The 15,355-nt window shown below is 41.9% G+C and overlaps 1 protein-coding gene across 3 annotated transcripts in view; it reads right to left on the bottom strand.

The window, feature by feature from the left end:
- Nucleotides 1-30: 30 nt before the first annotated feature.
- Nucleotides 31-15,355, bottom strand: part of VDAC3 (voltage dependent anion channel 3) — a 33,220-nt gene continuing 17,895 nt past the window's right edge. For all 3 annotated transcript variants that reach the window (XM_075123428.1, XM_048829086.2, XM_075123429.1), the window contains 6 exons: nucleotides 12,611-12,763; nucleotides 8,793-8,845; nucleotides 5,021-5,248; nucleotides 3,770-3,920; nucleotides 952-1,009; nucleotides 31-539 (listed from right to left, as the gene is read on the bottom strand). In XM_075123428.1, the coding sequence (XP_074979529.1) occupies nucleotides 448-539; nucleotides 952-1,009; nucleotides 3,770-3,920; nucleotides 5,021-5,248; nucleotides 8,793-8,845; nucleotides 12,611-12,763 (735 nt within the window). In that variant the 3' untranslated portion in view covers nucleotides 31-447. The remainder of the gene's footprint in view (nucleotides 540-951; nucleotides 1,010-3,769; nucleotides 3,921-5,020; nucleotides 5,249-8,792; nucleotides 8,846-12,610; nucleotides 12,764-15,355) is intronic.

Below are 15,355 nucleotides of genomic sequence, written 5' to 3'. Positions count from 1 at the left end.
AACAAACAGTACTGGAACACACAGAAGGGATATGTTCCAAATGTGATTGATTTATTTCACTTTGATGCAAAACCAAAGCTTTCACTAACCACACGGAGACCAATTTCATAAGTGGTCATCAGGTGTAGGACATGCAGGATGTGATGTGCTAGCTGGGATTTTTTCCCCTTGTAAGGAAATGCTATGCTCTCTTAAGGAACAAATTTAAAATAACACTGAGGAACTGAAATGTGGCACAACCTTTACAAATTCCATGCATGCCTTCAAGTATCTCCTTTTATGATGAGTTTACACCCTATAGCTTAGGGGAGGGGTTACAATTCTTTGGAAGAATAAGAAGTTCACACTTTTGGAAGTTCACAGAAGAATTTTAAGGCCAAAACATGTTGGGTTACTTTTTTCCCCTTCATCTCCAGGAACAGAGCCGCTGTTCCACTTAAAACTGCATTAAGCCTCCAGTTCAAAGCCCAGCCCAACCTTGTGACCACCAGCACTGAAGTTCTTGCCATCAACCAAACCTGAGAGCGTCAGCTTCACACCTGCAAAAACAAAACAAACATTGATACTAATACTCAAGTAGAAATGCAGTCAGTCACTCATGCACAAATAAGGAATTTGGGTATATAGTAAGAGCTAATGACACAGCTGTGCTAAAGTACCTCAGTCTTCCTCTGCAGTTTGACTTGGGCAGGGACTTGCCTAAAATGAGATGCCTCATTTCAGGCACTACCTGTATACAAAAGTCTACCTCACACACCCACAAAGCAAAGTGACTCATGTAGGTCTGCAAACATGAAAGAACAATTCCATTAAAACTGCTAATCCTTGATTGCTTAATGGCTGCCACCTCCATAGCTACCCATTCTGCTGAATAGCTCAAATTAAAATAATATTTTCTATTAAGCCCAGTAGGAAGCGATTCCCTTTAGTATTTTGTTATGGCTTACGTACCAGGTCGAAGGGTCTGAGTGTACCCGATTCCAATCAGGCTGGCATTATTCACTTTAGCCTAGAGGTAGAGAGAGAATAAAAGCACACATCAAAACAGCAGCATCGCTCCTACTTTTATAGGCATGCAGGCACAATAACTTTTCCACTGGAATCAGCAGCAGTTGCAGAGAAATCTACAAGCATCAGAAAGTGGACATATTAACCAGCAATGGAAAAAAGATCTCAAAAATATATGTCCCTGCAAATGCAGAGTAGTTGGTTCTATAAAGAGTTCTGTTTAAAATTAGAACAATAATGTGCCAGTTTCTTTGAGAGATTACTCTGTCTCATAGACATGAGAGTTTGATAGGATAGCAGCAAAAACAAAAAAGAAACCCTCTTTTTCCCTCAATTTTAGCCCATTGCTCCCACCGATGAACCCTCAAGCTTGCCCACACAGTTCCCCTCCAGTCTTGCCAATTGTATTGTTCTAGGCACTTCAATTTGCAACCATCTTCTTGTTACTCAAGAGACTTGAACATGAGTAACAACTACTTATTAAGTAGGCAGAAGCAACTGAAGTGTGTGGAAGGACGTAGTAACGTTTATCTAAAAGTTTTTAAGGGACTGTGCTCAGCCTACGACTAGTTCAAGGGTATAAACAGGAATGAGGGCAATAGAGATGTTATGCCTGCTTTATTTACCTCTATTTAGTAATCTTGAGGTAAGAGTACATAGAGTAAGCTAATGAAATTCCCAAGGGATTGAGTTATTTACCCAATACCATGTTGTCATCATATTAGGGATTAAACACAAGATTTGTTGCTCACAGTGGGCACAAAGTGACAAGATTTTAACCTCGCCCATCTCCCACCTGTTGAATGGATAATTACTTCCTGATTTACTGGCCCTCTTTATGAAAACATGGGCATATACAATCTTAAAAATCATCAAAGGGGTTGACTTTCAGAGCTGCAAGCCCTCCACTGTGAATTAGATGACCCTTGAAGTTCAACCCAGGAGTTAAATAAAGGTGTTACAAACACCAGTAATGATAATGAACTAACCCAGGGAGATTAGACATATGGGCAGTAACTAATGCAGTTACTTTGCTTTCTGCAACAGATAATCTCATAAAGAGGGAGAAACCCAGGAAGCAGTAATTCCTTGAAATTATTAGGAGCTACAGCAACCAGAAAACAGGTGTTTACAAGTGAATATGGCAGTTATTTCTATTAAAGTAACATTTTTCACTGCATGCATAAACCCATTCTGGAGAGAAGAGGTAATGCTCCTTTATAGAGTTTGTAGTTCACCTCCCATCAACTCAATAAATGACAGTTTATTTTTACCTCTATTTGGATAGGGTTTTTCAGCAAATTTCAACTTGTTTCAAATTAGCTAGTTAAATTATTCCTCCCCCCAAAAGCCACCCTCTCACATGCTTTCCTGAAATCTAGATATATTGCACCATTATAGTGCCTCACATAAGGCTAAAGTAAAGTAAAGTAATGGCACAGTATGAAACCACACTGTGCATCACTCGTTGCTAAGGGCTTGTCTATATGGAGAATTAGCACAGAGAAAGCTGGGGTATGAGTCTACAGCACTGTAGCAGGCTGTGCACTAACAAGCAGCGTGGACTCTGCTACATGCACTAGACGTTCCCTAGTATGCTCTGACCAACTGCAGGAGACTCAACATATCTCAGCTTAGTGGCAGTTGTTCAAAGCACACTACAGGTATACTGTAGGGTATGTCTACAGTGCAGTTAAACACCTGTGGCTGGCCTGTGTCCCAGACTCAAGCTTGTAGGGCTCAGGCTGCAGTGCTGTAAAATTGTGGTTTAGATGTTTGGGCTAAGGCTAGAGCCTGGGTTCTGGGACCCTTCCCCCTCACAGGGTCCCAGAGCTTGGGCTCCAGCCCAAGCCTGAATGTCTACAGCACAGTTTTACAGCCCAGTTGCCCAAGCGTGCGTCAGCCGACACATGCAGCCACAGGTGTTTAACTGCACTGTAGACATAATCTAAAAAGTTCTGACCAACTGCAGTTAAGCTATCTTAAACCTACTGCAATTGGTCAAAGCACACTATGGAACTTCTAGTAGGAGGTAGCACAGTCCACACAGCCAGTTAGTGCATGGTCCTCAACTGGGGTCTGAGTTATCTCCGGGGCTACGCACAGGTCTTCCCCAGCAGGTACTTATCAACTTATCTAGGTATTTGCCTAGTTTTACAACAGGCTACATAAAAAGCACTAGCAGAGTCAGTACAAACTATAATTTCATACAATGACTTGTTTATACTGCTCCATCCAGTTTACACTGAAACAGAAGTACAATATTTATATTCCAATTGATTTATTTTATAATTATATGGTAAAAATTAGAAAGCAAGCAATTTTTCAGTAATAGTGTGCTGTGACACTGTTGTATTTTTATGTCTGATTTTGTAAGCAACTAGTTGTTAAGTGAGGTGAAACTTGGGGGTACACAAGACAAATCAGACTCCTGAAAGGGGTACAGTAGTCTGGAAAGGTTGAGAGTCACTGCACTAGAGTGCTGTAGATTTGCACTCCAGATTGTCATACACCAATGGTCAGTATAGACAAGCCTGAGAGAGAATGCATGTCACAGAATGAGGCTTCAGTAAAGTATATTCCATAATTCATATTCCAGCTGTCTACAACATACGCTCTCCATACACCAATAACTTAAAAAGGGGCAACATAATAACACAAGGTGCCATAGGTTTAAAAAATAACCACCCTGTGCCACCAGTTAACAGCATTTAAGCAAACTCCAGTTGTGCTGTAAGTGCTAATCTGGTAAAATACTTACCGCAATGGAAGTATTTTCATCCAGCTGGTACTTTGTGGCAATGCCAAAACGGGTATTGTTACTGCCAGCAGTCCAAGCAAGATTTACTGATGTCTCAACTTTATCGTTAACCTTCTGATAGATTGACCCACCAAATTCAGTGCCATCATTCCTGTTTGTTACAGATAAAGAGTGTGTGAAGATCTCTCCAGTTTGCTAGTGTTTAACCCTCCGATCACCACAAAGTCTCATCTTGCCCTCTCATCGTCTTTCAAACAAAGTAAATTCCTAACACCACTTCCCAAACAAACCTGAGGATAACCCTAACCCTGTGGGCATATTCAATCCCACACTTCTCTCAGCTGGATCCATGCCTATTCACTCCCTGGCCAGACACCTCACCTGGGCTCTGTAGGTTCTTCACCAAGAGCTGGGTTTAGCCTGGGGAATGAGGGAGCTTTCCAGGAGCTAAAACATTGCACTAAGAGGTTTGAAATTTTGACAGAAGAGTTCAGCTTTTCCTTCCCTGGCTAGAAGTAGGGAGGGAAGCACATTCCATGCAGAGCATAAACCAGTGGGTTCAGAGGGAGCTACATGCAACCCTCATTGGCTAAAATAAGTCTCAATATAGCTCAGCTTTGGTGAGGAGACTGAAAATGGGGAAATGCAGACAATTCCCCCCCAAAACACTGCCTCTTAAGTACATGTGGCAAGGCAAGTATCACGACACCCAACACCACTGAGAGTACTGAGTCTCCTCCCAGACAGTAATGTTAAATGTTTACTTCCACATAGGAAACTGCCATGATCTAGGACCATCTAAGAGAAAAAGGTAGAAACGTTGCATTAATCCCAATCCTCCCAGTTGACGTTTTAGTACATGTTAGTATGTGGAAGTGGGCAACTTACCAGAGATTCAAGTTCCTTCAGTAAGAGTGCTACAAACCAGCAGTCAAAATTATGTTTACTAACTTAAATCCCATAGTTATCCTAAACATACCCTCATTAAAAACTACCCTAATTCCAAAATGCCTTTTCCACTACCAAATTTAGGGGGACAGAATTACCCTGAAGAAAAGTCTCAAAAGATAGCAAATTGGGAAGTGACCCTCCTGTACCTGTCTCTTGGGGAGGAAAATAAGCTATGTAAAGCCTTTCAAAATTCAGTCTGAGATCAGTGTCCTCCCTTTCTCCACCCAGTATACATCTGATGCAGTTAGCCACACAGCTTGCTTGCCATAATCTAGCCTGGCTCCTCTGGTATGTACTCACACATTAGTGTGTAGTTGGAAGTCTCCTGCCTTGTATCCTAATGCAAAGTTATTCTGTGATAGTTTAGACTTGGCAGTATCAAAAGCCATCTGATAACCAGCAAGCCAGCCTTCATAGCCCAACACAGCCCAGCCATGGATGGTTGGTCCAGAAAGGTCAACGTCAATGTTGCAGCCTAGGTTTACATACTCCCGTTTGTAAGAGGTCTTCAATTTCCCACTCTTCTTTCTGTGGAGAGAAACGTTTTGTTTTACGCATCCTAGCATGGGCCAGCTACATAGTATTTCTGATGTCTGCACAGAGAGCTTAATACTCCATATGCCTTCAAATTTGTGAAGCGTGGGGATTGAGAGATATATTTACAAGAAGTTTTGTCTATATACATTGTAATTATTAATTTATAGGATAGATGCAGACCTAAGCACCCACAGGTGTATTTTAAACATCTGAATTATTTAAATATATATAAAAAAAGAGAGAGCATGAATATATCCATTTTAGTCCTAATGCCATTTTCCTCAGTTTGTCAGCACTGTTACTGCTTACCAGTACTCAGGATTATTAGTGGGGTCCTATCAAATTCTCAGCCATGAAAAACATGCCACGGATCATGAAAACTGGTCTTCTGTACTTTTACCCTATACTAAAAGTATACAAAAGTACACATTTCTCAAACTGGCGGTCCCAACTCAAAAGGGGGTTGCAAACCTACTGTCTGTCTGTCGTGTCAGTATTCACACCCTAACTTCTGCACTGCCTGCAGACCTGGGCAGCCGCAGAGTGGTGGGTGCTGGCTGGGCACCCAGCTCTAAAGGCAGCACTGCCGCCAGCAGCAGCACAGAAATAAGGGTGGCCTGGTATAGCATTGCCACCTTTCTGTGCTGCTGCTGGCCGTGGCACTGCTTCAGAGCTGAGCAGCTGTCGAGCAACAGCTGCTGGCCAGGCACCCAGCTCCCAATGCTCTGCTGCTGCTGGCCGTGGCACTGCTTCAGGGCTGGGTAGCCAAAGAGCGGCAGTGCAGCGCAGAAATAAGGATGACATGGTATGGTATTGCCACCCTTCTGCACTGCTGCTGGCAGCGGTGCTGCTTTCGCAGCAGGGTGGCCGGAGAGCAGAGGCAGATGGCCGGGCACCCATCTGTGAAGGCAGTGCCACAGAAGGGTGGCAATACCATACCAGGCCACCCTTTCCAGGAAAGCGGCCTTGCGCATTCAGAAGTTTTGCAGCCACTGCTCATAATCCCATACCTGCGTAACGATGCCATCCCACCAATCGGTACTTGTTTCTCAGGACCAGAACCAACTCTCCACCATGTTCAGCTGCTCCATGACTGCCAATAGCAACCAGGAATTGTTTCGTTCCAGGGCTTCCAGCAGGGCCACCAGAAAGGAACTGTCCTATTCCATCTGGTGGCTCCTCTGGAAATACTGCGGGATCAGGCGCATTGAGTTCACAATAGTGCAGAGCTGTGCGGGATCTATGCTTCTCTAGAGATGGCGTACTCCTGGGTACGCTAGGCTTTTGAAAACAGGCGTGAAACATTATGGGATGTGGATAAAATTAGGGGAAGGAGAAAAATACATCATGGGATGTTCGAGCCATGTGCCCAGTCACCCTCATGAGAATGTTTTGCCCCCATGAGACATTGCAAACCCTTCCCCTAACACCCTTCACTAGATGGTGGCAACCTGCACAGTGGGATAGCTACCCATGGTGCACTGCTAGTGGGAATGCACTGACCAAAGGAGAGTAGCGTGGAGATGCACAATCACTTACTTACTGTGGTGGCTATAGATCGACTTAATTTTGTGATGTAGACTTGCCCTTACTCTTCACAATACCTCAAGCACCTTAACATCTGCAAAAAGTGATCCATCCTCCTCTTCTCTGAATCTTGTCCTCTCTTGGCTTCTATGACTGTTCTCTTACAGGTCTCTTCCTACCTCTCTAATTGCTCCTTCAGTGTATCCTTAGGAAGATCTTCCGTATCCCCCTTCAACTGTGTAGGGGGTTCATCTGTCCTCATTCCTCATCTCTTTTTTCTCTACATCTCGTATCTGGGTCATCTTATCCGCAAACACAAATTCAACTTTTATCTCTATGCTGACAACTTACAGATCTTCCTCCAGACCTAACTCCTTTTCTCCAAACAAAAGTCTCAGCCTGTCTCTCCGAGATCTCCTTGTGGACATCTAGCCATCAGCTCAAGTTCAACATGACTAAAACACAGCTCCTAATCTTCCCTCTCCCCGCAAGCCCTTTCCTACAAGAAACCTCTTTTCTCTATCACTGTGGACAACAGCAGCATCCTGGCTTGTCACTCAGGCCTGTGACCTGGGCATCATCTTTGACTCAGACCTCTCTCTAGGTCCTTATATCCAGGCTATGTCTAAATCTTGGGAGATTCTTGCCACATAACATCTAAGATATGGCCTTTCACTAACCACCCACTAAGTAAAAAGCTCCTCCAAGCTCTCCATCTCATATCACAATTACTGCAACCTCCTTCTCTCTTGCAAATACAATTTTGCCCCACCCATATCCAATTAGAATGCTATTGCAAGAATCATTCTCCTAGCCCATCACTTTTACCATGTCACCTCTCTCTTTAAATTCATCTAGTCACATCAAACTTATCTGTCACATCAAACATAAGTTGCTTTTGCTTTCAAGGCCCTTTTGCAGCCTACCCCCACCATCCCTATCATCTCTTATTTCCTATGGAGATGTCAACTCGTGTCTCCAAATGGCCCATGATGCTAGCCTCTATCACCCACTTGTTAAACTTTCAAACAAACACCTTTGTGCTTTCTCCCATGCAGCCCCTCATGATTCAGTGGAGCTCCCCATAAACACCAGCAAAGCTAACTCATTATCCTCCTTCAAACTCTCCTTTACTGTGATGCCTACAAAAAACCAAAAAACCCTGACAATGGTTAAGCTGGTGGTGCACTGATACCACTGCTGATCATGCTGACTAATATTGCCTCACTGTTTCTTTGTACTCTGTTGTCTGTATTCATCTGTCATCTCTTGCCTTATATTTAGATTCTAAGCTCTCTGAGGCAGAGACTGCCTTACTGTTCTGTGTCTGCACAGCACCTAGCACAGTGGGGTCATGGTCCACAACTAGATCTCCTACGTACTACGGTGTAACAAATAATAATACTAATAAAAACATAAGAATGGCCATACTGGGTCAGACCAAAGGTCCATCAAGCCCAGTATCCTGTCGTCTGACAGTGGCCAATGGCAGGTGCCCCAAAGGGAATGAACAGAACAGATCATCAAGTGATCCATGCCCTGTCACCCAATCCCAGCTTCTGGCAAACAGAGGCTAGGGACACCATTCTTGCCCATCCTGGCTAACAGCCATTGATGGACTATTTTCCATGAATCTATCTAGCTCCCTTTTGAAATCGGTGACACTTTTCTACTTTCACACAATCCCCAATGTTAGAGGTATAGAAGTACCATTTCTGAGTATTTATTTATTACACATTTTTAGATGGAGGGAAAATTATGTTTTTGAGAGGAATCTTTCATCTAATATGTTATTATAAACCTGATATTAGCTGCGCCCTTACAAATATTCTACCAAGCTCTTCAGAATCAAAAAAGTTCTTTATTTTTACCCAGAACGCCTACCTGTTGGGATACTGGAATAGGACTATGCTCATTTATCACTGCCACTGAAGACAGACAATTAACTTTTCATATGTTTAATCCAATTCTAGGAATCTCTAACACAAAATTGAAGGAGGATATTTACCCTGTATTTGGTACAAATATGGTGTCAAGAGTCAGCTTCAATCCCTCAGCTAACTGCAAAGAAGGAAAAAAAGAAGTCAGATTATCTGGACTCCTTCTATTGAAAAAGATGATTGGCATTATATTCTCTTACCTTACTATAATTCCCATCTCCTCTTCTTGTCTGAATAGAAGCTGATCTTTGGCACAAAAAGTAAGTAATTTGCAGAGAACTCCACATTGAAGATTTAGTTTGAGTGAATAAAGCAAGTAGCTTCACTAGTTTTCCACATTCCCGGATTCCAGAAGTGGTGGACACCTTATAAATATGTACTCAGAGCATAAGAATGGCCATGCTGGGTCAGACCAATGGTCCAACCAGCCCAGTATCCCGTCTTCTGACAGTGGCCAATGCCAGGTACCCCAGAGGGAATGAACAGAACAGGTAATCATCAAGTGATCCATCCCGTCGCCCATTCCCAGCTTCTGGCAAACAGAGGCTAGGGACACCATCCCTGCCCATCCTGACTAACAGCCATTGATGGACCTGAACTTAGCTAGTTCCTTTTTAAAACCTGTTATACACAACATCCGGTGGCAAACAGTTCTACAGGTTCACTGTGTGTTGTGTGAAGAAATACTTCCTGTTTGTTTTAAACCTACTGCCTATTAATTTCATTTGGTGACCCCTAGTTCTTGTGTTATGAGGAGTACATTACATTTCCTTATTTAGTTTCTCCACACCAGTCATGATTTTATAGACCTCTGTAAGATTCCCCCCCTTAGTTGTCTCTTTTCCAAGCTGAAAAGTCCCAGCCTTACTAATCTTTCCCATGTGAGGCCTTACATTCAACTTGATGGCATTTCCCTGTTTCTATATATGTCTGTATGTAATGCAATAACTTTTGAATGCCCCATCTGATCAATTCTGAAATTTCAGAGAATATTCTAGACATCAGTGGCCAGAAACTTTTTATTTTGGGGGATAATTTGAACACTGAATGGCAGGAAAATGGGGGACAAAGTTGCTTTCATCTGTTGATGGCATCCATTAACAGTTTGCAGCATAACAATACTCCTGGACAGCCAGAGGGAAAGGAGAGAGAACATTTCATTCCTTCTCCCTAATGTTCTGCCTCCTCAAAGACAGCACCAGTTGTTCACTCCTTCCTTCTCAATCTTGTGGGAAGGAAGATATTTCAAGGGGCATGGCAGGGAAAGACAGTGCCTCCATTTGCACTTAAAAAAAATTAGACAAATCTACAGAGCAAGGCCTACATGAGCAATGAAGCATGCAACCCTCTAGTGTGTGTAGGCAGCAGGAGAGGGTGCCAGAGTTTCTGCTGCTGCTGCACCAAATGGACACACTGTGGGCTTGATTTTAGCTGAAAACAGGTTGTTTTTTTTTTAAATCTTCACCAAAAATCAAAACAACATTCCATGAAATTTTTCAATTAATTGGATGCAGTTGTCAAGAGTTATTGCACAGCACTGAGAAACAATACTGAGCTGAGTATAGGACCTTGCTTTGGTTGGCCAACTAGTACATCTTTACTTTAAGTCTAACTTTTTTATTTGCACTCACAGCGCTAACTATTTAAATATTTTGCATGGCCGGTTGGACAACATCTAAACAACCCCCTTGAATATACATATAATATTGTATTGCTGCATATATTAGTTTTTAGGTCATTAATCTTTCTTATATGTTAAATGCAAATCACCAGTTTGCAAGATGAAATACTTAAAAACCAGGCAATTCCAAAAGTAAGGTTGCTTAACTTGACCATACTGCACATCTGGCATATTAAACACTGTGATACCCTGTACCTCAAAGCAGCCCCCTAGAACCCCCATATTCACCACTGTCATAATTATGATATGTTTTGTACAAAGTATGCTAGTTGTGAGGTATCATTTTAAAAGTATTGATCTGTTTAACATTAATATCCTGTTGGATTGTATGTAAAGTTAGGAAGTTTTGCTATGGGTATGTCATTGAGATATGCCGTGAGGTTGGGAACACCCAAAACCAGCCTGTCAGGTACAACAATGGAGTAGCTAGACAGTGTTAATGGCTCATTGATACCCACTGAAAATAGAATCCTCTATTCTAGAGGAAGCATGTACGCCTTGGGGGGCGGATTAACCCACCTCAAAGCAAAGATCTTTCGCAAGCTGGAAGAAAACATAAGAGGGGAAGTGACACCATCACTTGGCTCTTTTCCTCCCAGCTCAACACCTGGAAGAAACATCTGAAAGACAAAGACTTTGAATGGGGGAAGGGGGTCCCAGGCTAGGAAAGAGTCCCAGTCCATGTATTGGGAAACCGAAACCTGTTTGTACCATCTACACTGCTTGATTCAAATCCTGTTTAGTTTGCAGAACTTAACTTATTTTTATTTCTTAGATAACCAACTTTGGCCTTTATGCTTGCTACTTATAATCACTTAAAATCTATGTTTCTGTAGTTAATAAATCTGTTTTCTATTTTACTTAAAACAATGTGTTTTGGTTGAAGTGCTTGGGAAATCTCAGCTCAGTTTACAAAGGCTAGTGTGTGTCCTCTCCACATTGACAGAGGATTGGAATGGGTAATGAATTTTGGACCAGTACAAGATGGTATAGTTCTGGGGTGCAAGGCTAGGGAGCTGAGGGGAATTGGTGGAGCCTTCCTATTGATGATTCATGAGTGGGTGGTAGAGCATTCGTGTAACTCAGTTGGGTGGATGTCTGCGTAAGTGCAGTACCCGACAGAGGTTTGTGGCTTGATACAGCACCACAGCGTAAGAGGAAACCCACGACGGTGGACAGAGGGCAGAGCAGTCCCACAGTCCAGATTGCACCCAGGGGACCCAGTAACAAACATCGTATGTCCATGACACAGTAATCCTCTGCTTATTTTAACAAGGGAAAGAATAGAAAATACTTCATAAATGCATCACGGCCAAGTTAACTTTAATTTTTAGTTCTTCCTAGCTTCTGAATGGTTCTTCTTGCAACCATAATATTGAATTACAGCTAGTTTACTGCATTTCATGTCACAGTAGTTTAAGAAAAAAATTAAGATTCAGAGGTAATCTGTGTTTGCAATTTACAGGCTTTGGTGGGTTTTCCAGATACACAGATTTGTCTAGTCTGTGTGCACATTAAAAATTTACAACTATCTTTGTCTTCAGCTATCCACCTCATACTGTTTACAAGAGCAGCTGGCTCCACTAGCAGAGCTTGGAGGCAATTTTGAGGCAGAGAACAGACTCAACTATGCATCTTTGCACACTTTAGAATAAAAGTGCCTCCTCTACCTGCTGCTATATTTGTTTTGTAATGTAAGTTAGTAAGTATGCAGGGGCAAGTTACAGTACAAACCAAATGGGACAACCGCTTCACTTTTGAAAGATTAGATTTAAAACCTGGCTTAGGTCATAAATGAAAATCAAGGACTCCTCTAGTCCTTAATGGATACATTTACGTATCAGAAAATAACCTCACAATTTATTAAAATACAATATGAATACTCAGAATGCCCATCTGCAATAGCAGTCCTGCTGCAAATCTGAATTATGATGCATAGTATTGGGAGAGGATATTTGTATGCTCTCTGCCTTTCTGCACTACAACTCCACCTTTAAGAACATCAAATTCAGAAACAGAGTTATATGAAAACTCCCACACACTGTACAAAAAGAATGAGTTGAGGTACTCCCTTCTATGCTATATTTTAGTTAGTCCTAATTTACCATAGCTCGCCTATCATTTATATCTTCTATTGGTTTATTCTCAACACAGTATTTTTACTTGACTTGCTGAATCGCTTTCATAATTTCCACTTTCTCTTACCTTATCCTCCATTGACACCTCTGTCCCCAGTGTGTTGTCTGTGTTCCATTTCTGGGTGAATGTAAGTCCATAGTCCTTGATCTTATATTTGGTCTCTAGGTTGCCTGAGGCCTTCCCAGTGTCTGTGTTGGAGGAACCAGCGGTGGTAAATTCCTGGCAAAAATACGAGACTAGAATTAACACACTTATTACTTTACTAAATTTAATTTCTACTTGATGAGTCCCATCCCTTTGAACCACTTGTTCCCCCCACCTTTTTTATTTTTTTTTTTGTTTTTTAAATTTGGAGCACACCCCTTGCAAAATATTACATTCTAATGATGGAACTGGAGACATTAATACATAGATTCCACTAAAGAGGATTCTATTTTAACTAAAATCAGTCCATTGACCCTGTTGTCTAACTCTGCCTAGACTAGGAAACCTTTTAAAAGCACACACCTTAATATCCACAAAGTTTTACAAGGCAGTATTTCTCAATTTCAGAAACGAGTTCAACTCCCATGTGCCATGTCGCAATGCCACTCACTCAGATTTGCTCCAGCCAGCCCTCTGTCATGACAGAGGGTGACCGGGCCAAATTTGAGCAGATGGTATTGCAATCCCATGATTGAGTGGGAAGGCTTGCTGAGTCCCCCTAGAAAGTTTGATAAGACCATAAGAATGGGCATACTATGTCTATCCAGCCCAGTATTTTGTCTTCCAAAAATGACCACTGCCAGATGTTACAGAGGGAAAGAACCAAACAGGAGAATTATCGAGTGATCCGTCCCATCGTCCAGTCCCAGCATTTGGCAGTCAGACATTTAGGGATACTCAGAATGTGGGCTTGTGTCCCTGACCATCTTGTTTAATAGTTATTGATGGTCCCATTCTCCATGAACTAGTCTAGTTTTTTATTGAAGCCAGTTATACTTTTGATCTTCACAACATGCCCTGGTAACAAGTTCCACAGGTTGACCGTGCATTGCGTCAAGAAGTACTTCCTTTTGTTTATTTTAAACCTGTTGCCTAATCATTCCATCTGATGACCCCTGGTTCTTGTCCCAATTCACTTTCTCCACACCATTCGTGATTTTATAGATCGCTATTGACCCCTCCTCCCCTTAGTTGTCTCTTTTCTAAACTGAACAGTCCCAATCTTTTTAATCTCTGCTACGGAAGCTGTTCCATACCACTAATCATTTTTGTTGTTCTCTGAACATTTTCCAATTCCAATATATTTTTTTTGAGATAGGGCAACCAGAACTGCATGCACTATTCAAGGTGTGGGTATATCAGATTTATATAGTAGCATTAAGATGCTAGCTGAAAACCACTGCTTTAAACCATTTGTATAATCATTTTACACACTCATACTTTTCATCATAATACCTGGACCCAGATGACTGGATGATAGATAAAAAGGGCTCCAGAGGTGATTCCGGCAATTTCAGGCAGGTAAGCCTAACTTTAGTACCAGACAAATTGATTTACACTATAGTAAAGAACAGAATTATCAGACACACATATGAACACGATTTGTAGTGGAAGAGTCAACATGGTTTTTGTAAAGGGAAATCACGCCTCACCAATCAGACTTTTGAGATGGTCAACAAACACGTGAACAAGAATGATTTAGTGGATACAGTGTACTTGGACTTTCAAGAAGCCTTTGACAAGATCCCTCATCAAAGGCTCTTAAGCAAAGTAAGCAGTCATGGGGTAAGAGGGAAGGTCCTCTCATGGTTCAGTAACTGGTTAGAAGACAGGAACAGGACAGGAGAGAGGTAAATAACGGGGTCCCCCAAGGATCTCTACTGGGACCAGCGTTGTTCAACACATGCATAAATGATCTGGAAAAAGGGGTCAGCTATTAGGTGGCAGACTTTGCAGACAGTACAAAATTACTCAAGATAGTTAAGTCCAAAGCTGACTGCAAAGAGTTACAAAAGGGATCTCACAAAACTGGGTGACCGGGCAAACAAAATGCAGATGAAATTCAATGTTGATAAATGCAATGTAATCCCAATGTAAAAACATAATCCCAACTATCCATGCAAAATGATGGTGTCTAAATTAGCTAATACCACTCAAGAAAAAAAAAAAAAAAAGATCTTAGAGTCAATGTGGATATTCCTCTGAAAACATCTGCTCAATGTACAGAGGCAGTCAAAAAAGCTAACAGAATGTTAGGAACCATAGGGAAAGAGATAGATAACGAGACAGTAAACAGTATAATGCCACTATATAAAGCCATGGTATGCCAACACCTTGAATACTGCATGCAGTGCTGGTCACTCCATCTCAAAAAAGAGATTAGAACTGGAAAAAGTATAGAGGAGGGCAACAAAAGTGATTATTGGTACGGAACAGCTTCCATATCAGGAGAGGTTAAGACGACTAGGACTGTTCAGCTTGGGAAAAAGACAATTAACAAGGGATGTGTTAGAGATCTATCAAATCATGAATGGTATGGAGAAAGTGAATAAGGAAGAGTTATTTACCCCTTCACATGACGTAAGAGCCAGGAGTCACAAAACAACCAAAAGGAAATACTTCTCTACACACCGCAGTGTCAACCTTTAGAACTCATTGCCAGGGTCATCCCGTGAAGGCCAAAAGTATAACTAGGTTCAAAAATGAATTAGGTAAGTTTCTGGGGGATAGGTCCATCAATGGCTATTAGCTAAGATGGCCTGCAATGCAACCACATGCTCTGGGTGTCCTTAAGCCTCTGATTGCCTGATGCTGGGACAGGATAAC

The sequence above is a fragment of the Caretta caretta genome, chromosome 26 (assembly GCF_965140235.1).
Source record: "Caretta caretta isolate rCarCar2 chromosome 26, rCarCar1.hap1, whole genome shotgun sequence".
Taxonomy (NCBI): domain Eukaryota; kingdom Metazoa; phylum Chordata; order Testudines; family Cheloniidae; genus Caretta; species Caretta caretta.
The sequence above is the reverse complement of the archived record's forward strand: the minus strand, read 5'-3'. Positions and strand labels throughout refer to the sequence as shown.